General features: G+C 41.4%; 3 protein-coding genes across 5 annotated transcripts in view; all 3 read right to left on the bottom strand.

Moving 5' to 3' along the window:
• Nucleotides 1–25,464, bottom strand: part of LOC307036297 (uncharacterized protein) — a 33,830-nt gene extending 8,366 nt beyond the window's left edge. For all 3 annotated transcript variants that reach the window (XM_079676484.1, XM_079676485.1, XM_079676486.1), the window contains exon 1: nucleotides 25,263–25,464. In XM_079676484.1, the coding sequence (XP_079532610.1) occupies nucleotides 25,263–25,369 (107 nt within the window). In that variant the 5' untranslated portion in view covers nucleotides 25,370–25,464. The remainder of the gene's footprint in view (nucleotides 1–25,262) is intronic.
• LOC307036300 (E3 SUMO-protein ligase KIAA1586-like) lies at nucleotides 1,279–18,153 on the bottom strand. Its single transcript, XM_079676489.1, has 4 exons — nucleotides 18,078–18,153; nucleotides 6,469–8,199; nucleotides 2,577–2,698; nucleotides 1,279–2,369 (listed from the first exon to the last, which is right to left on the bottom strand). Exon 2 carries the CDS (start codon nucleotides 8,048–8,050, stop codon nucleotides 7,013–7,015), a length of 1,038 nt encoding a protein of 345 aa, XP_079532615.1. The 5' UTR covers nucleotides 8,051–8,199; nucleotides 18,078–18,153; the 3' UTR covers nucleotides 1,279–2,369; nucleotides 2,577–2,698; nucleotides 6,469–7,012.
• Nucleotides 10,975–13,185, bottom strand: LOC307036298 (zinc finger BED domain-containing protein 5-like). Its single transcript, XM_079676487.1, has 2 exons — nucleotides 11,894–13,185; nucleotides 10,975–11,655 (listed from the first exon to the last, which is right to left on the bottom strand). The coding sequence occupies exons 1-2, from the start codon at nucleotides 12,752–12,754 to the stop codon at nucleotides 11,179–11,181; spliced, it is 1,338 nt and encodes a 445-aa protein (XP_079532613.1). The 5' UTR covers nucleotides 12,755–13,185; the 3' UTR covers nucleotides 10,975–11,178.
• Nucleotides 25,465–26,480: the final 1,016 nt, after the last annotated feature.

Here is a 26,480-nt window from a genome sequence, read left to right as displayed (position 1 = left end):
TCATCTTCTTGGCTTGTCGCACTTTTATTGATGCGCAAGGTTAAAGTTCACGGGATTACGATCGTGACAAAACGTGACAAAAGGTCGTAATAAGCTGCTGCTAGAAATGAATAGGGGGAAAGCTAAGTGGCTATGGGTCGTAATATCGTGATCAACACTGCTTAAACAATCGACCTATTTGGTCGTTTTTTGTAGGAGGACAGGCTGTTTAAAAGAGTCGTGACGTACGGCCGGACTTATCTCAGCCAATGACAGCTCTGCATGCATCCCCTTGATATTATTTATTAACTGCTCTCATCGCGATGCGATGTTTACAGTGAGAACAGCTGTGAGGTCCGTGCAGAAAGCAGAGCAGTGTGTAAAATATATATCACTCAGTATAACAGGCCTATACTCTCTTTATTTGCTGTAGTTTAGTAGATATCTACAAACAAAGAGTCGATATTTTTCTAAAACCCTTTAGTGCTTCACATAATAAAACACACAACGGCTGTAGCCTGATTATATGCTTTGGGGCTGTAGGTGTGTGTGGTACAGTGTGTAGGTGTGTGGTACAGTGTGTAGGTGTGTGTGTTGTACAGTGCGTAGATGCGGCGGACAGACAGGTCTCAGTTGGTTTGGTGTCCAATGCTTACTTTGAATACTTGTAAATAAAACCTTTGGCCCGTAATTTCAATTCCTCATTGTAGCGACCAGAGAGGGGAGGGGAGGGGGGGGGGATATATCCAGTCTCTGATTGTGTTGCGTTATTATGAGAGTGCTCTGTTTGATTCTGTAAGTGTGTAAGTGTGTGTGTGTGTGTGTGTGTGTGTGTGTGTCCGCATCTGTAGCCTGCTATTGTCGCATTATACCGCACTGTGAATGAATTAAAAGTAAATATATAAGTCGTCATGAACACACCTGTCCATCAGACAGAGGGCTGCTGTGCCTCCTGTCATCATTAATGGACGTCTCTTTAAAATGACCGCTCAGAGGAGAGGAGTTCTCATTTCTCTAACCGCCTGCTGCTTCCCCTCCTCTCTCCTCGGCTCCCCTCCTCGGCTCCTCCGCTCGCATCTCCTGTGGGCGGGACTAAGTCTCGAGGATAGGAGTCGAGGAGGGGAGTTAGAGAAAAGAAATGAGAAAGGGCCCATACAACTTTTGGCCCGTAATTTATTTTCCTCTTTGTAGCGACCAGAGAGGGGGGGGGGGGGGGGGGATATATCCAGTCTCTGATAGTGTTACGTTATTATGAGAGTGCTCTGTTTGATTCTGAAATTGTATATATAAATAGGCCTGTGTGTGTGTGTGTGTGTGTGTGTGTGCGTGCGTGTGTCCGCATCTGTAGCCTGTTATTGTCTCATTATACCGCACTGTGAATGAATTAAAAGTAAATATATAAGTCGTCATTAATGGACGTCTCTTTAAAATGACCGCTCAGAGGAGAGGAGTTCTCATTTCTCTAACTGCCTGCTGCTTCCCCTCCTCTCTCCTCGGTTTCTCTCCTCGGCTCGCATCTCCTGTGGGCGGGACTAAGTCTCGAGGATAGGAGTCGAGGAGGGGAGTTAGAGAAATGAGAAAGGGCCTTGGTACCTACACCGGGAAGACAAGAGGAAGAAGAAAGGAGGGCACACAGTGCGTACAGTCAACAAACATGTCCTTGCGGAACAATACCCCCAACCTGTAGTTCCATGAGTGAATTATGTAAATCAGTGATCACTACAGCATACACATACAGAGAGTAATGTAGGCCTGTTATACTGAGTGATATATACAGTGGGGCAAAAAAGTGTACTTTCACCACAGAAAAGTTACATCGGGACTGGTTCATATTCCATACCAAGGTTCATGTGATGATGTGTACAAATACAAATTGAGCATTAAACATTTTTATTTTTATTTGTATTCAACCAACTATTTATGTTAACATAAGAAACTGTAAAATCTCAATATTTACAATATCAGAACTTTCTCAACCAACTATTCATTATAAATGTAAAGACAGGGGGAGCAGTGTAATGGTCTGTCTTCCAGGACAGTGGGTCTGGCTGCTGTGTAGGTGGGGGTGATGGTGCATGGGCTGCTGGTGGCTGTGTCGGAGGGAGGTAGGTGTGATTGTCCCAGGTTGATGCTGGCGGCTGTGTGGGAGGTAAGTCTGCTAGGAAAGACTTCTTTGCTGGCTGGGTTGATCGTGATGGCTGTGGTGAAGGCCTTTGTACCGAGGTGTATCTTAATCTTGTGGCAGGCATAGATGAAGGTGGAGGCCGCTGTGGTGATGCTGGTCCTCTGGTCCTTGGTGATGGCTCTGGTGAAGGCCCTTGAGCCACGGTAGATCTTGACCTGGGTGCAGGGCAGGAAAGATGGAGGTTCTTGCTGCTAGGCTCAGGCAGCTGTGAAATTGGAAAGAAATATAGGACAATAATTACTACTAAGTTCATTAAAATATAAAGTTCAAGTGAAATGTTTCTCAAGCACAAATAACAATGCACAACTCAAAATAAAATGGGGAGGTGGGACAGGAGTCTCTCTCTCTCTTACAACCTATTTAACTATGTTACACCCACACAATGAAAGTACACTATTACTGTAATATTTACATTGAGCTATCTTCAAATGGATCCTTGTTGTTGCTGCTGTATTCTCCAGGTTCTGATGCTCAATCTCCACTGCTGCTAGTGTTACAAGTCTGCTGTGCAGAGCTGTTAATCAGATAATAAGCCTGTTGAATAGGAGAAAAGAATGAAGTAGGGGAAAGTTGCTGCCATTTGTGTGGTTGTCCTACCCAGAATTTATTAAACACATTAATAAATTCACTTACAAATTATATCCGTTTTCTCTATTTATCTAATCATTCTCTGGTTTGACGCCACATGTATCTCTGCGTCGTGTTGTGTGGTCGAATGAATATGACTTCCTTCTCGGCAACCAGGTTTATTATCTGTGCAAACAGAATATTAGGAAATGGCTTCACCAGCTTTCTACCTCAATACCCATCCTCAGTGAGGCCTGAAGCTGACTGAGAATCTAAAAATAAAAAGTATGGAAGTCAGCTTATGTCCTGCCACTACTAAAAGGAGGGGAGGCCACCTTATTAAACAATTATAGACCCATCTCTAAATTGTAAATTCTGGCAAAGGTTCTTGAACGCCTAGTGAGTGAGCAGGTAAAGGTGTTTTTATGTAACAATGACATCCTGTCTAAACATCAGTCAGGCTTCAGAAAGCAACATAGCACCATCACTGCCACAATGAAAGTGGTAAATGATATTACGAGTATTTTAGATAATAAGCAGAGTTGTGCAGCTCTATTTGTTGACCTATCCAAAGATTTTGATACTGTCAATCATCACATTTCAAGCAAAGGCTGGTCAGTATTGGTATATCCAGCCATGCAGTGGGGTGGTTTGTGAACTACCTCTCTGAAAGATCCCAATGTGTTCAGTTTAATGGGCTGTCTTCTGAGTGGTTAAACATCACTAATGGTGTACCACAAGGTTCAGTTTTAGGTCCGCTATTATTCTCTATCTATATTAATAGTTTAGGTGAAAATGTCGAAGGAGCAACCTTATATTTTTATGCGGACGATACCGTTATGTACTGTGCAGGTCCCTCGATTAACGAGGCTGTTGTTAAATTACAGGCTGTTTTTAACATTATTCAGGCTCAGCTCTCTGAGCTTAAGCTTCTTTTAAATGTGGATAAAACCAAGGTAATGCTGTTTTTTAAAGCTAAAGCTAAAAAATACACCAGAGACTGCTTTAGATATCGTAACTACGCAAGGAATACAACTTGAAGTGGTTACCTGTTACAGATGTAGCACTGAATTTCGGACTCCAGTTTACAGCTTCCTGCCTACTACCTGCCAAAGACCAGTATAGAGGAATGTTAAGCCCTCCCACTATTTTCCAAGAGGGCGTTGCCAGATTTTCAATTTCAGGTTTTAACCAGGAGATGGCGCTTCATTCACAAAGACAAGTTTCATGGACTTTCAGTTGTGTTTTGAAGAGCATTTGAACACATCAATATTTTAGATCAACTAAAGTATATCTAATCTTGTAATTCAATAATAGTCTTTATATATTAAATAATCATAATGTTAATGTTTACATTACACTTCTTTATTTGTTATGCTCATACTTTAACCTTTACAATCGTTTGCTTTAATATGCAGTATATTTTTGTGTTTGCTTCCTCCTGCTTCCTTTCGGACACATACTGTATGATTTATTCTTATTATTAATATGAAGATATTATTAAGATAAGATAAGATGTTACTTTATTGATTGAACATTTTAGTTTAGAATGTGCTGTCCCACGGTAATTCAGAAGGCTCACAAGTCACATTCCGACCATTATTTAAAACAATAGGTGCTTTCACACCGTCTACAGTTTGATTTGTATACAATTTTTGAATTACCCATTTGCTTTCGGGGAGCCCTATTTTTCAGAGCACATCCTGCTACTAAATATGTCACACGCACGCTCTGTTGACTGGCGCAGCAGCGCGGATGCGATCAATTGCTATAAAAACACTCTTCTACTAATACAGACGGTGTCACTATGCCGGCGGATGTGGCCGTTGTTGAAGCCTCTTCAGGCTCCGCATCGGCAGGCCTCTCTCTCGGTGTGGAGCTGTCAAGCTCGACCCTAACGCAGCTTACAGCCGGCCAACTAAAAGTTGTTTTCCGTTCACGTTGTCATTTTTAGACTCCTTCGCTTCTTTGCTTGTGAATCCAAAAGCTGTGACGCTTGGCTGTTTTCGTTTTGCCATATTTTTTTATTACACAGCCAGAGTTAAAAAAATATCAATATGAACATTTCAAATACCGCGCCAGCATCAACGCCATAACCATAGCAACGTAAGTAAGAATGCAGCGCCGCCACGTACAGATGGCAACACCCAGACATATTCACAAATATAAAACAAATATTCAGAAACTGTAATGAACAATAACTATTATTTATTTAAAGAACTGTTATTTACAAAAACTCAACATTTCTAATCTGTGTGACACAAATATGCACGATTGTTTTGGGCTCCCGCTATTTATCTCAAAGTCAGCCATCAAGGGAGCTCCCTCCCTCTTCGGGGGAGCCAAGCTCCCCCTCGCTCCCCCCCATTTCGAACAGTGTCTGTGGCTGAATGGCCAGCGATTAGGTGCGGCGCATTTATCATAGGTGATCAGAGCTAACTGCCTGCCGTCAGATTTCATTTAAAAAACAGATCTGATTTTAAGACTATTTCTGCGCTCATAAAGAATGATAAGAATAAGAATAATGCGTGTTGAACTGGTTTAATTAATTAGTGAGTTTATTTAACACTAGAACCGTCAATCGGGTCAATTTGTGTGATGTGTGTTGTGTGTGTGCAATGTAACTTTTTTTCAATAAAATATTAAAGTCTCCCAGTCCGTGACTTTTCCTGAAAGTGTGTTATGTAGCACCCTATGTTGTTAAAAATTGCATTCTAATAGCGGGATTTGACGGGTTTAGGTAGGCCTATACAAAAACCTCTGGCGGTTCTAGTGTTAAGGTAATTAGGTACAGTAAAAGCCCTTTTTTATCAGTAACGAATTTAGCAGTTGAACATAAAAGTCAACTAACTGAGGGTCACTTGCAATGACAGTGTTGTGTCTAACTGTAAGCTTGTCACTCAGAGTAACCTACCGTTAATTTAGCTGCTGGAGAAGAAAGATCAAGGGGGGAGGGGGGAGAGAGCTGTGGTTGATGGGCCATTAGTTGTGTAAATACACAGCTGAGAGCTGCCGTTTCATTCAGACGGTTTAAAAAACTGTAACAACGGACTATTTTTCTTAGCGGATGCATGTCAATTTAAATCAATACATACAACTATTTTTTAAATCAATAGATACAACTATTTTTTAAATCAATAATTTTTTTTTCAAAATGCATAAAAGCATTTAAATTAATATTGGGAGTCATGTCGTTAGGCTACTTTGTTGAGAATGTGGCCGTGTAATAAGCGGGATAATTTGCAGCGACTTGTTCCTTATGGGGAAAATAACACCCGTCATGTGTGTGTAGAGGTGTGTGTGGTTAAAACACTTTCATGAAGTGAAGGAATTTCCTTCTATAAAACAGCTGTGGGCAGCAGTGAGTGTCACGGACATGAATTCATAAATCAAGGCAGACTGGTGCACACACTCTCCTGTCCTGCCAGGCGACACGCCCGTTCTAAGCCGTGTCCCTCACTCCTCACATCCCCAAAAAGTGTATTATGTTGTTACATCTCAGATGTTATGTTTCAGTTGTGCTCTGTCTATGTTCAGTGATGCAAACTTGTCACCTTTCGGCGAAATTCGCCGTTTTGAATCCAAAATAAGTCGTTTGTGTGATTCATGTAGATCTGCAATACAAATATTTTTGGGGTATGGGGGGGTCTGGGAATCGGAGTAATCTGCGGCCGTGAGCTGTTATGTGCCATCATTACACGCATGGTGTTCTTTTTTTATATATTATAATGAAGTACCAGCTGTGTGCTCGAGTCTTCCTGCCTGTCGGCTCTGCTCATGGATGTATAATAAGGCTCTGCTGCTCCGGGATGATGGTCTAGCTTCAGCAGCTACATTACCTACGGGCAGGGGTGAAAGTGGTTTGAATTTCTTGCAGGTACTATAATGTTTCATATTGTCTGCCACTGCTCGGATGAACTGAGCAGAGTCAATGATGGGAGACCTGCCAACTCTTAAATCCTCTCCCTTGAATTCCATCACTTCCTCTGCCTGACTGGCATCAACTGCATGTTGTCCTGGGTAGCGATTGAAACTTTCTATGTGTTTCACATACGTCGTCATGATGTCATGGGCCTTTGGGAGTGTGGTCTTCCTGTTCTGAAGAATTTCTGACAAGTTCTTAAGTTCAATCAGAATATCTGCCATCAGTGCAAGACTTTTCAGGAAGTTGATGGAGCACAACTTAGAAAGCAGACCTTTGAATTTGGCCCTCTCTCTGCTGTCCCTTGTATCATCCTCTGATGCCTCACGGAAATGTTGTGCCAAGGCTGGATAAGACTGCTAAACTGCAGAGACTGCCCTCCATGAAGAAGCTACCCAGCGAACACTGAACACTTTTCCAATCCTCCTGAGGGCGATGTCCAGGTTGTGAGCAAATTCACTCAGCTGCCGCATCTTTTTTGGTGACTGGCTATATAATGAATATAGGCTGTCCATGAATGCTTGGAAGTCGTTTGTTCCCCCGGTCACATCCAGTGCCTGGTCAACAACAAGCTCCAGTCTGTGATTAAGGCAGTGCCATAGTATGATGCCTGGGAAGTCATCCTGGAGCAACTTCCCAACACCTGACTTCACTCCCAGCATGACACTGGCCCCATCACTGCAAAATCCAATGACGATTTCTCTCAGCAACTCAACAGTGAAGCCATTTTTAAGCAAGCAACCCATAATCTGTTCCTTGATATGAGCAGCAGACATACTATCCAGCTCAACCAGGTCCAACGGAAAGGCAATGGGCTCCATGTCTCCATCAACACTAGCCTTCAGGAAGACAATTAGTGTTGATTTGTGCCCAACACTGGTTGACTCATCAGCCAATACTGTGATTTTGCTCTTGGTCTCTATTATGTTTTTTAGAAGTTCCTTTTTCATCTGTGATGACACATGCTCAATTATGTCAACACAGACAGTTTTGCTATGCAAAACACGTCCCAAATCAGCAGAATTTGCATGCTGCAGGTCAATCAGAATCTCAAAGTCTGTGAAAGGCTTGTTGTTCTTGGCCACATAATAGGCTGTCATGAATACCTTGGCAGTAGACTCAAACACAGACTCCTGACTACTCGCGTTCATGTTCAGAAAAATATCTTTATTTGCTGTCTGAATAATCTTGACTGCTTCATTATGTGCTGCAGAGTTCTTGTGTTCACAGATTTTTTTGCGCAGTGATGAAAAGTGCACATCCCTTGATTGACCAGCTGGGATTATCTTTCCATCAGCCCACTGAATAGCAATATTAACACCACGGGATGCCATGACACCCAGATCCTTCACATCATGGCATGGGGTACAGCCTAGTCTTCCATTGTGAGCATACATCCATTCATTTTTCTGTTTGAACTGTTCATATTGTTCTTCTTTCCATATAGAAGGGTATGCAGTAGGGCTAGCATCACCTATGGTGGCTTCTGAGGGACCTGCTGCCACTTCTTCTGGCTGAGTCTCCTCTTCCTCCCTCTGGGCCTCAACTGTTATAAATTAGAATAAAAATGTATCACTAAATTCAGCAGACAGTCAAAAATGTACAAGTCTCTGTCTTTCTTTGAATTTTCAGAATATTGGTTACATAAATTAAAATACTAATAAAATAAAATGTATGCCACAATGTGCAGATTAAAATAGAAGATATCAAAGCAAAATATTTAATGTTAAAATAGTATGCTGTGTACATGTTGTGTTCTGAGTAAGATAGCCATTGACTATATAGAGCAAGGGTGCCCAACCTTTTTTGAACCAAGACGGCGGCGATCGTTGACGGGGGGGGGGGGGGGGGGGGGGGGGGGGGGGTTATTATCTATAGTTATTTGACCACAATATTTGAACACAATTACAGTTTATTTTATTTTCAACTATATTCTTCTTCTTCTTCATATTACTACTACTATTATTATTATTATTATTATTGTTATTGTATATGTAATATTTTTCACTCCCTTCTCTTTTTCAAGTGAGGGTGCATAACATTCAACTGGGACCCTTATGCACCCCCGTAGAACCGAGCCTGGAGGTGGCCAAACTACGGCCCGCGGGCCAGATGCGGCCCGTTGATGTGTTTAATGCGGCCCTTCCAATATTGGTATAAATGAGCCAGGGTTCCCGCGCTGATCTTAAAAAGCCTTAAAAATACAACGATCCAATTTTTATTTATGTTATCCCCCACTGTCCACACGCCGCGCGCGCCGCGAAAAGTCCCTTCCTCCCTGGTCGTCGCAGCTGCGCGTGGACGTCGCCCCGCGCGCGGGAGAATGAGATTAAAACAACCCTCAGCCCGACATGAATCAAGACGGAACCAAACAATGCCCCCCGGCCCGGCTGTCACATTGATACATCATTGTGGCCCCTGAGCTAAAAAGTTTGGCCACCCCTGTTGTAGGACATTAACGATAAAACAGAATATTGTTGTTCTACTTTTAGACATCTCGAGATCGACTGGGGATCGACTGGTTGGGCACCCCATATAGAGATATACAGTTTGCTAGTTAGCTAACTTATTATATTCATCATGGCCATGTTCATGTCCATTCTCTGGGCTAAATAAGCATCATCACCTGTGTCATCTGTGGGCGTTGTTTTTCAAATTTTAAGCACATTCTGAGTTTCTTCATCTCTCTCCTTTCTCTTAAACATCTGAAGAATCGTCGTTTGCATTTTTGCTTTAATTACCACGTAGCCTAATTTCCTAGCTGTCATTCAGTCACTCCATTCTTTTCTCCTCCCGCTGTTCTGATCAAGTGGGAAAAAGCTAATATGTGACCCGCTCTATCGAAATCAGTCGGAAGTCGCAACGGCTCATTTCAAAATAAACGTGGATTTGCGTAAAAAAATAGTTTTTCGGGGTTCGGGTGTTTTGTTTGATTTTAAATAAACAAAGTCTTGGCTTTCAGAATATGAAACTTTTTTCGGCAAATTCAGATGATAAATACAATTTAGAAGCTTGTAACGGCATAATTACAAGCGGAGAACGGAGTAACTTGAGGTCACAGCAGGCATAACAGCAGCCGGTGTTTCTCGTTAGTGTTTTCCCCGGGAAACACACACACACACACACACACACACACACACACACACACACACACACACACACACACACACACACACACACACACACACACACACACACACACACACACACACACACACACACACACACACACACACACACACACACACACACACACACACACACACACACACACACACACACACACACACACACACACACACACACACACACACACACACACACACACACACACACACACCCCCCAGACCAGTAATCCAAACCAAAATATCTGCCCTTCGTAGTATAAATTCCACGGGTGGAGCTGTCAATTCTTCCTGGTCCTCCGGACCGCCTGGAAATCTCTTACCGGTACTAAGGACCGGGTAGGACCGGCACACTTTCAACACTGCCTACGGGTGCGTTCGTTAATATTAACTGTGCGTCCGGAGTCACTGTGGCACAGACTGGACCGCTGGTGAACAGCTGTTAGAACGGGCCGTTCAGGTGTTCAGAGCAGTGCTCCCTGTCGGAGCAGCAGAGCGTGATGTGAACTGAAAAGTTTTTCTGTGGCAATATTATTTAAGGAATCGTTGAGCTAGCTAGCTAGCATACATTGTCACTATCTGCTAACGTTAGCTTTAGCCTTCTATTTCTAATAGTTTTTTTCATAGGCTATAAACAGAGGTGGTATAAGTATATATTGTACTTGAGTAAAAGTAGAAGTACTCAGATCTTGTACTTGAGTAAAAGTAGAAGCACAAAGATCTTGTACTAGAGTAAAAGTAGAAGTACTCAGATCTTGTACTTGAGTAAAAGTAGAAGTACTCAGATCTTGTACTTGAGTAAAAGTAGAAGCACAAAGATCTTGTACTGGAGTAAAAGTAGAAGTACTCAAATCTTGTACTTGAGTAAAAGTAGAAGCACTCAGGTCTTGTACTTGAGTAAAAGTAGAAGCACTCAGGTCTTGTACTTGAGTAAAAGTAGAAGCACACAGGTCTTGTACTAGAGCAGGGGTTCTCAACCTTTTTTGGGCCAGCGCCCCCCTGTCCATTATCCAGGTCTCTTAACGCCCCCCATCAAAAAAAGTAGACTTATTTTCTTCCCTGAATATTAATGTTGACTAATATTCTGTGTTATATCATTTAAAAAGAATGTCACTGAATGCCAAATAATAGATTTGATTTAACTGGGCAGTTGGAATATCATTATCATTAGTTTACCAGAGAGCAGAAAAGCCATGTGAATGTGAATAAAAATGATATTTATGAGTGTTAAACAAACTCAGACAAGAGCAGAGAATACAAACAGACTGCTACGGAACAGCAGCAATTTCACACATGTCCAGTGCAGAACAAACAGTAGGCTACAAAACTGTACATTAGGCCTACAGAACTAACAGGTCGGAAAGGTGTTGCATTTCGCCAAATTGCGGGGGGGGGGAAGGTTAGTGTGAGCCCTGCGCTTGGTGGTTCTCCGCCAGTTTCTTCACTGCGGGTTGCAGAGAACTTAGTTTCAGTCGCAGTGCACCTGAGGCCGTCAAGTTCAAGCGATTGCGGTACTTGGACTGCATGTGGAGGACCTGGCTGAATCCCTGCTCCACGAGGTATGTGGTTGGGAAAGCCAGAAGAAGCAGCCTCGCTTTCTCCCAGAGAGCCGGGTAACGCTGAGAGTATTTGACCCACATGTTGCCCCAGTCAGAGGTGCGGAAAATAGCTTGGGCCTCATCGTCACTCTGGATGTCGATGAGATGCTCCTGTATTGCTGGCTCGCATTCCGCCACGTCCGCCTGAAAGGGCTGCACCACCCAGGTGGGAACATCGTGGTCCAAAAGATCTCTGAAGCGGATCTTCAAGTCGGCATTCACCATCCTCAGGTGGTCTGTGTAAATGAGGAGGCGCTCATCGGTAAGAGCCTCAGACACCTGCAATGAGTATAACCAGGAAATTGTTATCGGTGCAGAATGTTACCATCCGATTTTAAACTGGTTATTTTATTGCTAATTAGTTTACTAATTGATGTTTCTTTATTCTCATAATACATTCAGAACATAAGTTATTTATACTAACCAGGAACACAAATATAGTGTTGCATAGAGTAGCCTACATTTATTACATGTATTATTTATTATTATCATTATTTAGTAGCCTAGGCTAGATCACCTTGGTCAACAGCGGGAAATGAGCAAACTGCCTCCTGCCTATGCTCTGCCGGTATAGATCCAGCCTGGAGGTGAGACTGTGGATGACCGCCTTGCTCTGGATCAGAGTAACTCCTTTTCCTTGGAGCTTCAGCGTGACTTCATTCATTTTGCCAAAGAAGTCTGCGAGGTACATGATGTCGCAGCGGCTGGATGACACCTGTTCCCCGAGAGCTGCATCCACCTCCTCCAGGAACTCCACGATGCTGTCAAACAGCTCACAAAAACGAGCAAGGCAGTTTCCTTTTGAGAGCCAGCGGACATCAGTGTGGAGAAGAAGACGCTCAAAGGTCTCATCATTTTCCTGACACAGCTGTCGGAACAATCTGTTATTCAGGGCGTGGGCTTTTATTTTGTTTATTGCCTTTACTGCAACATTGAGAGACTCGTGGAGAGGTGGACTTTTAGATTTGGCCACCAGGTTGTGGCGGTGCAAGACACAGTGGACTGTGAGGACATGCGGGACCTGCTCCTTCAGCAGAGTGGTGAAGCCACGGTACCTGCCGACCATGGAAGGGGCACCGTCAGTAGCACATGCGAGGATGTTGTTGATCGGGATTGACTTCTCCTGTAGATAAGCATCCAGTGCATTAAAAATGGTCTGGCCCTTGGTGTCTGTGACCAGATATTTGGAAAATAAAAATTCCTCAGCCATCTCCTGACTGTTGGAGGTGCTATAGCGGACATAGGCCATCAACAGAACATTTTTGTCAGAAGTGGTTGTCTCATCCAGCTGAAGGCTGAATGGAGTTTCCCGCAGGATGACACACAGCTGCTCCTCTATATCAGCGCCCATTTCATCAATCCTGCGTGCCATTGACATTACTGAGTGGGATGGATTTCAGCACCTGTGTGGGATCACGCTCCATCACAGTAGATATGACCTCTTTGATGGCAGGGAGTACCAACTTCTCTCCGATTGTGAACGGCTGCCCACACTTGGCTATCAGCAAGGAGATGTTATATGACGCTATTAGCCCGCTGTCAGTCTGGGTGGTCTTCCTAGCGAAGAGACTGCTGATGGTGCTCCTACCATGTTTCTCTTTGAGGGCCTGGAAGAACGGACGCTCCTTATCTGCCTTATCCGGGTGGATAAGGTGCTAGGTAAGGTAAGGAGGTAAGGTGCTCCTTTAAACGTGAGGGTTTCATTCCCTCATTGGAAAATACATGTTCGCAAAGTAAACACATTGGGAGTTGTACATTGGTAGGAGACGGTATGAAGCCATAGCTAAGATATTCAATAGAGTACTGTCTGCATTTTATCTTTTTCGTGGCCATTTTGCTGATGTGATATGATTTTTGTTGTTTTATGATGCTAATATTTAGGGGGGGGGGGGGGGGGGGGGGGGCGTAGTGTCACGATATGGCGGCAAACGCTAGAGGGCTAGCTGGTGACATGACAAGACATCATGCCGGGAGCGGACCGGAAGTCGTTGTATTTTTGAACAAACAGAGCTCTGTGTGGAGCAGCCTGGCTAGCCAGCTCTTCCATGTCGTAGCAGACATAGAAACGGGTATTATTTTCATAAACTGACCACTTAGTGGAATTTGTCATATCAAAACATATCAAAATTTAACAAAGTGACACATATTATTAACAGTCGCGATCCCAAAATTACAACGACTTCCGGTCCGCTCCCGGCTGCTTTTTGTAGGGTACGTTCGTAAATGCGCTCAGAGCGCTCCGAGCGTCCCCGTTCCACAGTCCAGAGCGCTGCGCTCTGAGCGCTCACAGCTGGGTGCTCTGGCGGAACAGACGGGTTGTCCGAGCGGACTGACCGTTCGTGCATTTCCGAACGTACCCGTAATAACACTGCTGACAGCTGAACCAATCGCAAGCAGAGTTGTGGTTTCCTATAGCAACAAAAGATGCTGACAGCTGCTTTTTGTACAGGAAAAGACGCTGTGGCCAGCATTTTTCATGACAAAAAGACATTATGCGTGAACGCCCTCCAAGAACACCTCAACGCCCCCCTTTCAAAAATATTGCTTCCAGCACCCCCCGATGTTCTCTGAACGCCCCCTGGGGGGCGGTACCGCCCCCGTTGAGAACCAGTGTACTAGAGTAAAAGTAGAAGTACTCAGGTCTTGTACTTGAGTAAAAGTAGAAGTACTCAGATCTTGTACTTGAGTAAAAGTAGAAGCACACAGATCTTGTACTAGAGTAAAAGTAGAAGTACTCAAATCTTGTACTTGAGTAAAAGTAGAAGTACTCAGATCTTGTTCTAGAGTAAAAGTAGAAGTACTCAGGTCTTGTACTCGAGTAAAAGTAGAAGTACTCAGGTCTTGTACTTGAGTAAAAGTAGAAGTACTCAGATCTTGTACTTGAGTAAAAGTAATAGTCCCAGAGTGTAGGAATACTCTGTTACAGTAAAAGTCCTGCATTCAAAATGTTCCTCAAGTAAAAGTAGAAAAGTATTATTATCAAAATATAGTTAAAGTAGCGACAGTAAAAGTAGTCATTGTGCAGATTGTTCCATTTCAGAATAATAGATATGATAGGTTTTTATAATGATTGATCATGAAATTGTTCACAAAGCTGGTAAAGGTGCAGCTAGTCTGAATGACTTTGTATACTGCAGGGTAGCTTGTGGATTTACTCCAGGTGGAACTAAAGTCGGAATTAACACTTGATTATATTTCACATCATTCATCCACATCTGTAAAGTAACTAAAGGTATTAAATACATGGAGTGGAGGAAAACTACAGCATGTACCTCTGAACTGTAGTGGAGTAGAAGAACAAAGTAGCAAAACATTGAAATACTTAAATAAAGTACAAGTTTCTAAAAATTGTGCCCAAGTATAGCACTTGTTGAGTTTATGAACTTAGTTACTTTACACCATGTGGCTATAAAGATAAAAAGACTTAAGCCTTGCACAGAGGCATGAAAATACATTTTCAAAATGCTCAACAGTGCTGCCAAAATGATAAACTGACTGCTAAATTAAAATAGAGGCTTTTATATATTTCTATTAGATGTGACTCTTTGGCGTTTCTGTTATTATTAACACTGCTGCTTTAGTTGTTCTGACTGCTAAAATCCTCTGTTATTCCCTGGGGTGGGGGAGCCGGGGGCTCGGATCCTTGTCACCTTTTTCATACCTGATGAGTTTGCATCCCTGTATGTTAAAAAGCCTCAGTCACCTTAATTCATGTAATACAAACATCTCAGGTCAGTAACGCTCAAAGCTAAATGTGCAATACCATGTTCAGATATGTTACTATTTATAATAATATTGTTGTTATATCAGAAGATGTAAATATTGGAATGATTTCTTAACTTACAGTAGGCTATTTTTTACAATGTGTGTAGGAAGGATTTATTAAATTACAATGAATATTGACATTGTTGAAGGCTTTGAGAGAAGGGTGAACTATAAGCCTGAATTACATAACATTTTATACCTAAAAACATAAAAACCACAATAAATAAATCACAATTATTCTAGTTATTTTTACCTCCCGTATTGCTTTCAACCCACCAGCTTTTATGGTGTTGTTACGTCACTAACTGTAAACTTGTCACATACAATCTATGGTCACTCAGAGTAACCTACTGTTAATTTAGCTGCTGGAGAAGAAAGATCAGGGGGGGGGGGGGGGGGGGGAGAGCTGTGGTTGATGGGCCATTAGTTGTGTAAATACACAGCTGAGAGCTGCCGTTTCATTCAGACTGTTTAAAAAACGGTAACAACGGACTATTTTTGTTAGCGGATGTATGTCAATTTAAATCAATACATACAACTATTTTTTAAATCAATAAAAACATTTTCTAAATCCATAAAAGCATTTCAATTAATATTGGGAATCATGTCGTTACTTTGTTGAGAATGTGGCCATGTAATAAGCGGGATAATTTGCAGCGACTTGTTCCTTATGGGGAAAATAACACCCGTCATCTCCGCTACGCTTTGGGATCCTGATCGACCGACGAAGCTCCATTAAAGTTCGTTTTTTTCGAATAACAAAATTATTTTGTTAAATAACAACATGGTGATGTTTTGTAAATGATTACATGTCTCTTATTTAGCACATTAGTATGATATCCGTGACATATGGATCTTAACAAAGTTCCGCTGTACATCCAGCGTACTGTATCTGACTTTATTTCACATGAGCTCCAGTGTGGAACCCCACTGCACCCCCTGGTGGATCAATGATCCATTGCAGCTGGCTTCATTATAATTACATTTATCTATCACGGGGGCGGTCTCAAGTCAAGCTGGAGGTTTTCCCTTGAGCGAGGGCAGATCACACAGCAAACACGGCCCTCGCGTTTCAAACTGTCTGAAATGAATCACTACATCTGTAATTCTCTGGTTTGACGCCACATGTATCTCTTCGTTGTGTTGTGTGGTCGAATGAATATGACTTCCTTCTTGGCAACCAGGTTTATTATCTGTGCAAACAGAATATAAGGAAATGGCTTCACCAGCTTTCTACCTGAATTCTTCTCCTCAGTGAGGCCTGAAGCTAACTGAGAATGTAAAAATAAATGTAGCCAATCAAAATAACTGTATGTCTGACATATTTCGTTTTCTAATAAAAAATTGACATAAATCCACATGCCATATTATGACTTTCATGAAGGATTAAAGGCTTTTTCATTTTCAGTATAATACAGTGATAACAGATAACACACACAACCCGACTGTACTCACTTTAACATGGCTGTTGTACAGGCACAATATTAGCATAGCATTAGCGCTTTAGCATTGAAATAATATGAACAATTATGACCTCAGACCAGCATTTCACATATTTATACAAACAGAATAAACTTGAAATGTAAGCCAGACTAGTGCACGGGATTCATTACCAGGGCTCTACAGTAACGGTTGCCAAGTTGCCATTCGCAACCATTCAGAAAAAATGTCAACCACTTCTTGGCCTTTGGTTGCCATCGGTGGCAACCAGTTTTTAACATAAAGAAACAAGGACAGCAAACAGCTAAATGTGCACCCCAAAATAGATAAATGTTAATTATTTGTTGTATTAAGAGTGATATTTAATTGTTGTTGTGACCAGTCGGAACCTGATACTTAAGTCGCACGTGCATTGGTATGATTACGGAGCCAGAAAGTGATGCACGTTTACTCGCTTGCCTGTGCGCCGTGTGTTTGTTTTACAAAAAATGGCGAAGCAAATTAAGTTGTTTGACTGTGGGGTAAAATGTTTGGCTAACCCGTCAACATCTCAAAGTGATTCAACTGATAAAGCGCAAGGTGAATCCGAACGAAAAGCAAAGAGGAATGTTGTCCATTCACTTCCGGTAAAAGTTCTTTCAAAATAAGAGTCCCGATCTTATTACTACCAAAATAAAAGTGAAAAACAAAACTTTACCATCGGAAAATATTGGCATACAAATATAATCACTTCTATAAAAAGGTAACACATTTTAAATATAGTTAGACATATTAAAGGTAATTTACAGCATTAATAATTAATATCTAATTTTTAACTGTGAATGGTTTTAATGTATTTAACATTAGAAATGTATTAGTCTGGCCAATCCAAGACTTCAATGCTGAAGGACCAATGGATCTATGGTGGGGGTCAGCACAAAGGTCAAGAAAACCCACATTTGAAAGGAAGACAACGTATCACCAAGAAACTAGTGACTTGCTCAATTCCTTTTTGGGGGATCTGTGAAGAACATGACAACAGCTGCACTACTGGTGTGTTGTATACCAGCAATTGAGGGTGGACAAGTTTACTACCACTTTCATTTCAAATAATTGTGTTAATTACATATTGTAAAGCATTTGAACATTCTTTTGTGTCACATGTTCATTATTAAGTTGATGTATAACTGTATAGTATCTTAATTATTTAAAATATAAGGTGACTAAAAATGGCAACTGTATTTTCAGTTTTGGCAACCAAAAGCTGATGCCTGGTTGCCAGCCTAGCAACCACTTTTAAAAGTTAGCGTTGGGCCCTGCATTACACATAGTAACATAGTAGAGCCCTACATTATTCAGAGAGCAACAGCCTGTTTTAAAGAAGCTAGCGGACGCCATTAGCCATTAGCCACACGCTAGTGGCGTAGCTCACAGAATGACATTAAACTACACATAAAACAGTTTCCAACACACTTCTTAGATCGAAATATGACATGATCTGTGTACACACTACTAACCTGTTGAACAGGAGAAATGAATGAAGCAGAGGGAAAGTTGCTGCCATGTGTCTGTCGTCTGTGGTCTTCTTATTCTCCTCTCGGACCATGGCCCTGTCTCAGGTCGACTATTTTCATTTCCTCGCTACTCGGTCCTCGGTCTCACCGGAAGTTGTTTGTCTGCGCCATCTTGAGTACCGTCCCATGGCTCTTATTTCTGCCGGAGGACCGAGGATTGAGGAGCGAGGACCGATAATGGAGATAAGCGATAATCGAGGAACCACCAGTACATCCTCCGATGAAATCCTCAGATACTCGCCCCGCCCCCTTACTGTGTATCGCTCACTGATTGGACGATGCAGTGCATGCACTGATCTCATGCTTCTTGTTCTTGACGTGAGAGCAGTACCCCAGCGGAGTGAAGAAAATAAATGAAACTCACGAGAGTCACTCCTCAGTTTAAACTGTGTTTTGTTTCAATTCATGTATCATTTAGTTACAAATATGTGATATATCTGAACAACAAAGTGGTCAAAAATTATTTTATTCATTTATTGGAAACATTTTCATGATCGCTTTTTTCGTTTTATATTTTCATTTACTGTCATTTCCATTCAGTCAGTCATTAAGTGCTATTAAAATGTTAATGTGCTACATATCCACACAAACAAACAAAGTGTGCAATCCAATGAATGTTAATCTAACTGGGTTTTGATAGATAATATATATCTTTTTCTTCTCTCAATTATTTTATTTCTATTGTGCACTCTAATCAATATTAATCATACTATTGTTCGTTTATACATTTTAAGAATGGCGTTTATCTTTTTTGAGAATGAGTTCTTATTTGATTTTATTTATTGGGGTCTTCAACAGATGATACAAATGTTTGTGTCAGTAAATATGTGGCAGGGGCGTTTGTGAAAATAACGGGGACAGAGCTGCTGTCAGACGAACAGCTGTGCGGCGTCATCACAAACGGACGTCGCTTCACGCGACGCTCCGGAGGAAAGGACGTCCCATTGCTCTTAAAACTCATTTCCCTGCTTCTCGTGGTTTCCTTGCGTCCCTCCATGCTTCCCTGGAGGGAGGGACTAAACACAGGGAAACGACGCAAGTGAGGGAAGCAAGGATTTCATTTAACCGACCTGAGACGGGGCCCCTGCAGTTTCTCTAACGCTAAACCGGAAGTGAGGCTAAGAACGGCGAACTTAAAGATAACAGTACCATTAGCACTCCTAGTGGTGACTTTATGAACTGCAAACAAATTATAACATTATAAAATGCCTTTAAGGCAGCACACTGTTTGAAGCGCTGCACATATAAACTAACGTTACACACGGCAACGACATTAACTGCAAATAGTCGTGACTTGTGTGAAGTGTAACATTAAACAATATATTAACATATTAAATACAACATTTATGACACCACTCGTTCCACTCAGTAACCCTTTTTGTTCTAAGACATGTGATAGTCTATACACTATAATCTTCTCCATCCATTTACAAAAGTGTGATGTTAATGCTATGGGTCTGTAGTTACTGAATACCTTGTTTCGTTCTTTAATAGCTCTGCTACATCCTCATTCCACCACTGCACCACTTTCCTCCTACCCTCTGTTGTTCTTTTTGGTATAGTTTTATTTGTTGCTTCTTTAATGTGCATTGTGTTTGATTTGAGCACTCCTCTATACTTCCTTCTAATGCTAACAATTGTGCTGACTCCTTACGGCAAAGTCTACATTTCTCCCAGTCTGCTTTACCAAAGCACCACCTGGAAAATATACTCACATTCTATTTGTGTTGATCATAGTGAAAACTTGGTAATGATCACTTCCTATGGTAGAGTCACTTTTTACAGAGCATTCACACGATTTAACTAAACTATCTGTCACAAGTGTGAGGTCCAAACATGATTGTGTCCCCCTGTTCGCGTCTATTCTGGTTTTTTGTCCATCATTAAGCAAAACAGTGATCTTTCCTCTAACATTTCTTCTACAACATCCCCTTTACTGTCTGTTTGAATGCTTCCCCACAGGCTGTTGTGAGCATTCAAGTCACCACACCATACTTCCCTTCTATGAGCCGTCCCTGCTATTGTCTGCAAAGTTTCAATGTGAAGATTTTTACACGGGTTATAGAAATTGACAAGCTTTATGCTTCCTTCTTTCATTGGGCTGCACATTTCTACACATTCCTTGTCTTCAGGGGATGGAACTGGGGGCTGAAAAGAAGAACCGGTTCCGACCCAAAAGAGCACTAGCACGGAGCTAGAACGGGAACCGCGTTGGTGTGAAAGGGGCACTGTGTTCTTTGTTCCGTTTTAGAAAAGAAGTGTGAATACACAGATTCTGATTCTGAAGAAAACGGATATAATTTGTAAATGAATCAGAGCTGGTAATCAGATAATAAGCCTGTTGAACAGGAGAAAAGAATGAAGCAGAGGGAAAGTTGCTGCCGTTTGTGTGGTTGTCCTAGCCAGAATTTATTAAACACATTAATAAATGAATAAGTGTGATTGTTGCCCTTATTCCTCCTACCTTAGCACTTTCTACTTTTGTTGTTATTTTCTTTTACTTGCTTGTAAGCGCTTTGAGCACCAGGAAAAGCGCTTTATAAATGTAATGTATTATTATTATTATTGTCATTCATGGGGGTATTGATGGGTATAGCCGCCTGGTCGTCTTCCTCAGGGCCACAGACAACAAAAGGAGCACTACCGTGATGGCGAGCTTCATGGACGCGGTGGCCAAGTATGGTGTGCCCTCGAGGGTCAGAACCGACCATGGGGGCGAAAACAACTCTGTCTGCCTAATGATGAACATCTTCAGAGGCTCTAACAGAGGCAGTGCTCTCCGTGGAAGAAGCACCCACAACCAGAGAATAGAACGGCTCTGGGGTGACCTGTGGCGAGGTGTGAGCAATGTCTATTACGACCTCTTCAACTTCCTGGAGACTGAAGGCATAATAGACATAGACAATGAAATGCACATGTGGGCCCTGCGTTATGTCTATCTCCCGCGCATAAACCATGACCTACAGGGTTTTTGGGACCAGTGGAACAATCATGGGTTGAGGACCGAAAGACACCAGAGTCCCATACAAGTTTTTGTCCAAGGTTGCCTGGAAGGGCAGGGCCAGACCACTTCTGCCATGCAGAGCCTCTTTGGTGGAGGACAAGGAGATGCTCAGGAGGAGCCAGAATGAGAGGGTGGAGCTGATGCAGGGGATGTTGCATTGGACTGGCCAGAGAGGGTCACGGTACATCGAAACCAGCACCTGCTAAGCGATGAGGACATGGAGCAACTCACCGCACAGTTTGATCCTCTTGCTGGTCGTAGAGGAGATCTTGGACTGGACGTCATCCAAAATATGTGACAGTTACTAGCCCCGCTTGTGGCCTGCACTTTGCCACGGTGACTGGGCCTTATATAGTCATCCATTGGGATGTGTTTTCGACAAATAACAGTCCAGACCTCATGGGGAAATTCAATAATAGCCACATTATGTTTTTTTAAAGAAAACATAATGTGTTGACATTGATATATTACAAAACATATCCCTGAGTTTAACATTGTTCATTAGTGCCACGGTACATAAGCACATACTGTAGGAAAGCAACAAAAAAAAGCTATAGATGAATGCACTATGCATTGCTGCCTGAGAACATGCACAGCTTGAAATGCTATTAATATCTGCATGAAGTTTAAAAAATGCTCTAGTTTCTTTTACTAATTACAATGCTTTTCAACATGTATCTATCCATTTTAATTCAGTCTTCATACGCGATGCTGTTTCTTGGTGAGCTTGACAGTAATTCTTGACTCCAATGAGGTGAAGAGGCTAAAATTAAGTTTATAATGTAATCTCTGGATGATCTCAGACATCTAGGATATGTTCTTGTGAGTACCTGGGCATAATGTAATAAAATATTCCGACTGACTAATTGTGATACCACTTTTACCTACTGATAATCTAAAACCTAGCAACGGATAATGTAAAATTCTCATGAAAATATAATGCATCATTGGGAATTGATCACGTTTTCAGGTTCGTTTATTTATTTTTAAAAAACTGATAAAGTTATACATTTGATGTTCTAAGACCTGGGATGTATGCCATACATGTGTTCCATGGCATACATTCAGCTAAACTGAAAATATCTCCATCACAGCTACACACTGTGTTGTGTGTCCACTTGCACTTCATCCCCTCGTCACCCTGTTAGTATATAAGTCCTGGTTTTCTGTCCTGTTCTTGTCGGTTCCTTGTTTGTCTACGTCATGAAGTTCTGTTTTTTCCGTGTTGATTGTTGTTACTTGAGTTCCTGTTCTGCCTGTTAAATATACATTTTTGTTAAGTTTTCTGCTGTCTCCAGTCTCTGCATTTGGGTCCAACCACTCCTTGCTTCAGATGACATGACAATGATTGATTTGTACTATATATCAAATTGCTATTTTTGCCATTATTGTATTGTTATTAGTGCTTTTGCAGGGAATTATTATTATTATTAATACTTTAAGTCTCATAGATATTAACAGTATTATACATATGGCTGAAATAATCATCATTAATTGTTTTGTGATACTATGTCCCTCTTGATTTCATATACTGTATATATATATATTTATATATGTGTCCCCTCTTCCTTCACAAGCACTATATATCAATATATAATACTATTCTGAAGCATGCAATGAAATAGAAGCAGAAAACGTGCAGTGTTTGTGATGAACCTTTGTATACATTTCTGAATAAGTCTCAGAACCATTTTGTGGTACACTCTAAAAAGTGTACTTGATAGTAGTTGAAGTAACTGAATACATTTAATACATCTGATTCAGATTTATGCTTTAGAGATTCCAATGTACTTTTGTGGGTTGTATTCATGTGATCTTTTTGTTCGTTGACTTGACTTGCTATTTTGTTATCAGTGAAAGCAAATCAATCAAGTTTCTCTCATCCAACGTGCGTGTGACGTCATGACGTCAACGTCAACGTCTTTGCCAGATCTTTCCACCGTCACATGTGCCGCCTTTTTCTCTTGAGACGTGACTTCGACATACGGTAAGTGTGATTCAGACAAGTTATATTTCTTATATAAAAATAATGTACAATGTCAGATATAACATGTTCCACCTAAATTGTTTAACCAAACCAAACCAAGCTTTGATGCACTGGCTCCACTGTTAGCTAAACCGCTAGCTTTAGCTCAAACATGACGATAGTTGGTTGCTTGCGGGTAGAAGCCTACTCTCTTGGTTTAATATTGTCACTGAAATGTGTTAAAGTTATTCCTATTGTGTACTGGCATAGCTGCTTATTACCAAATTAGCACAAACTAATGCGCAAAGTGGGTCATGTTAAGGCTAGTACTATCATTATTAGTACATAGCTTGTGACCAAACTGCACACATTTGTTTTGGTACTATTTCGGCGTGTGTGTGTGAACGGTTTAATGTAGTGTCACCGCCGCTGCGTCGAGTGTAATTATAAAGACGATACGGCATCACCGAGCAGTGAGGGGGCATGTTGCGCTGGTGAAAGCCCGGTGATGCATCCGGCTGACGAACATAGAACTTAACCTCGCTGTGTGGGAGATGCAGTAATAATTTGTTGTGCCGGTGTTCCGGATTAACTTGTTTCCCGATCAACTTGTTTCCCGATCAACTCGTTTCAGTGGGGTGCGTGGCTTTCGACTGAAATACACATTTCGATCGCTTTCTTCTGTCGTTTACATACATCTTTTGGTATATTTGGCTTCTTAGGAACACGTTGATGCACATCCAGTACCAATGTGTGAGGTTGTGATTACGATGGCGATATCCGGACGCGAACAGCGAGGACTACAACAAGACAAACGAGTTGCTCGAATAAATCATTTAAACCGGCTATTGTTGCCAGACTTATTACGGAATATCGTTGTTAATGTCCAAGTCCATCTGTGTATACCTTCAGACAGCCTCCAAGTGAAGCACACGGTGTTTACTCACAGTTTGAAAGCAGCGTGGAGAAGTCTTCATCTGTGTTAAACTGTGATCCTCCGAGGGAACTGGGACCTTCCCACGTTAAAATGTGACCCGCCCAGGTTAAATTGTGTTACGATTTCTGTTGCTATCTACCAGCGATCATGTTTAATATGAAAGACTACCCACACATGTATCCCTTATAAAAACGGTATTGTGCAGCACTCATCCAGATAACATGTGACTGTTACCTCGTTTTGCAAAGATAGCAGCAGAAGTGTCCTCTCGAGCCAAACAGTGGTCAGCGGACTTTCCGATTCCTCAATTTTCATATGACACGGAGCTGCAGCTAGTGAAAGGGAATTCTGAATTTAATGGAAGCCACAAAATGTTGACTGTCAGCTCCCGAAGCAAGTCTGATATTCTGAATAGACTTGCACAAACAATTTCTGGATACAAGGCCTATCCAGATGATTCACATTTCTGCACAGTAGCAGAGGCCAGTTCTCGAAATTAACTTTTTTCCTCAGTGTCCCACAACTGTTCCGAATTCTACTTTGTATTGTCCCGGATATAACCAGCAGTGTCCCAAATTTAAATTTGTATCGTCGCCCCCCCAATTATGCAGAATACATATAATTTGATACTTTTTTGTCACTTAATCATCACACCATAGACTCTGGTCCACCATGTAAGTTTAAAATACTTATTCTTTTAAACATATAAATATTAGTCTGATCTGTTGCCTCTCCTAGAGTAGAAGGGAAGAGAGTGGTTTTAAGACATGTTTCTATTGTTTCTCAATATCCAGACTAATTTATCATTGTCATGTCAACATTGAAGAATTCTGATTTGTATTTTTCAATTCAATATGGTATGGCTGTAGAGTTGATTGACAAACTAAAATTACCTTGCGACACCCTTTCTAATCGTCACCCAATCTGACTGACGGTCTTGACCAAAAAAAACTGAAACACAAAAAAAAGATGAAAAGCTAAATGATTAGCTAAATGCCTTATGTTTTTGCAGCTAAAGATTCTAGCCTGGTCACTGACTGGCTGACAAAGAAAATACAAAAATGATAGGCAACACCTCTTATTCTGATCAACTGTATTTCACATCATTTTCACAAACTTCAAAAGAACATGACATCGCATTTTAGGACGTTTGTATGCATTGTAAGGCACACTTCAGTTGCTAGCGTTAGCTAGCATTGACACTTAAGACAACTAACTTACCACAGTGGACGACGATGCATCATGACCAGGACTTGGGATGTTTTCGTTTCGGGAGTCGGCAGAATTGGGGCTTGCATCAGGGGCTGTTTATTCAACCACCTCAGCATTTCTTTCTTCTTTTTTTAACTGTCGTGACCGTTGCATTGGCGCGAGTCTAGCAGCAGTCAGCAGCAGAGTGGATGACGTAGAATGTATTCTATGATTTGACAGCCCAATGAATTTGCAAATAAATCCCATTTTGAAGTTTACTTTTAATTTTTTTTTCACTGTCCCGAAATAGTCCCAGACAAAATAGATTTGTACCCCAGTAGGAATTGTTATGGTCCCCGGGACATCGGGACATCGTTAATTGCGAGCCCTGGCAGAGGCTCTTATCAAAAAGCATCCTTGTTTGAAAGAACCTGGCTCATTCAATGGCTGCAATGGATGGAAACAGCACCTGAAATATAAGATGGGAAACTACAGGACTCAGCTCAAATTGCAGGGGTGCCCAGAGCTGGTGTTAAATTCCCTGAAATCTAAAGCTGCTACAGATGCTTTCCCTGCTAAAAAAAGTCAAGAGGCCAAAGCGAGCTGAGTCTAACTTTAATCCATCCTTCCCCACTGGTGCCAATCTGGAAAGCCTGGAAAAAGAAAGAATATAACTTCTGACAGACATCAGGATAAGGAACAATAATAGGGTCATCGCAGACAAAATGGCTCACACGTTCGCCTACAGACGACAGGAGGTGGTAAACCAAGAGCCAGGAATCAAGGACTTCAAAGACACTGTTCCAACAAAAAGAGGTAATATAGTCTGTATCCATTTTTTAGTAAGCTTTTATCCATTCATCATAATATGGTGTGGTAAAGATTATGTTTAACAGTGTTTACTGACATAATTTACATTTTTAGTTTGTTATACTTTTTGCCAGTGTGTAGGCATGCTTAGTTTAGTTTTTTTTTCTTCGAGCATGTAAAACCAAAGAAAATACAAATGAAACAAAAGGTGATATAGTACTATACAAATGAATGCAATAACGAAACATTTAATTAATAATTGAATAATCTGTAGTGTCATTGTCTGGTATCAATAAACAACAAAGCTTTAGCTAATTACACGTCCGAAAAGGGGTCGGAAGAAGTTTACACTTGCTTCAATGGTTCTTTTTTCAAATGTTAATTGCATACAGACTGAGTTCAATTGAATTTTTATGAATTTACTCACTGTCATTTTTG

This window comes from Notothenia rossii (assembly GCF_949606895.1).
Source record: "Notothenia rossii genome assembly, chromosome: 4".
Classification (NCBI taxonomy): domain Eukaryota; kingdom Metazoa; phylum Chordata; class Actinopteri; order Perciformes; family Nototheniidae; genus Notothenia; species Notothenia rossii.
This window is presented reverse-complemented; position numbering and strand designations above follow the sequence as displayed.

Excerpts from the sequence above, each read along its gene's own strand:
- LOC307036300 (XM_079676489.1), bottom strand. The coding sequence starts at position 8,050 with ATGTATGCTCACAATGGAAGACTAGGCTGTACCCCATGCCATGATGTG.
- LOC307036298 (XM_079676487.1), bottom strand. The coding sequence starts at position 12,754 with ATGTCAATGGCACGCAGGATTGATGAAATGGGCGCTGATATAGAGGAG. Across the intron at positions 11,656-11,893 it reads ATTTCCCGCTGTTGACCAAG|GTGTCTGAGGCTCTTACCGA; the intron begins GTGATCTAGCCT and ends TACTCATTGCAG.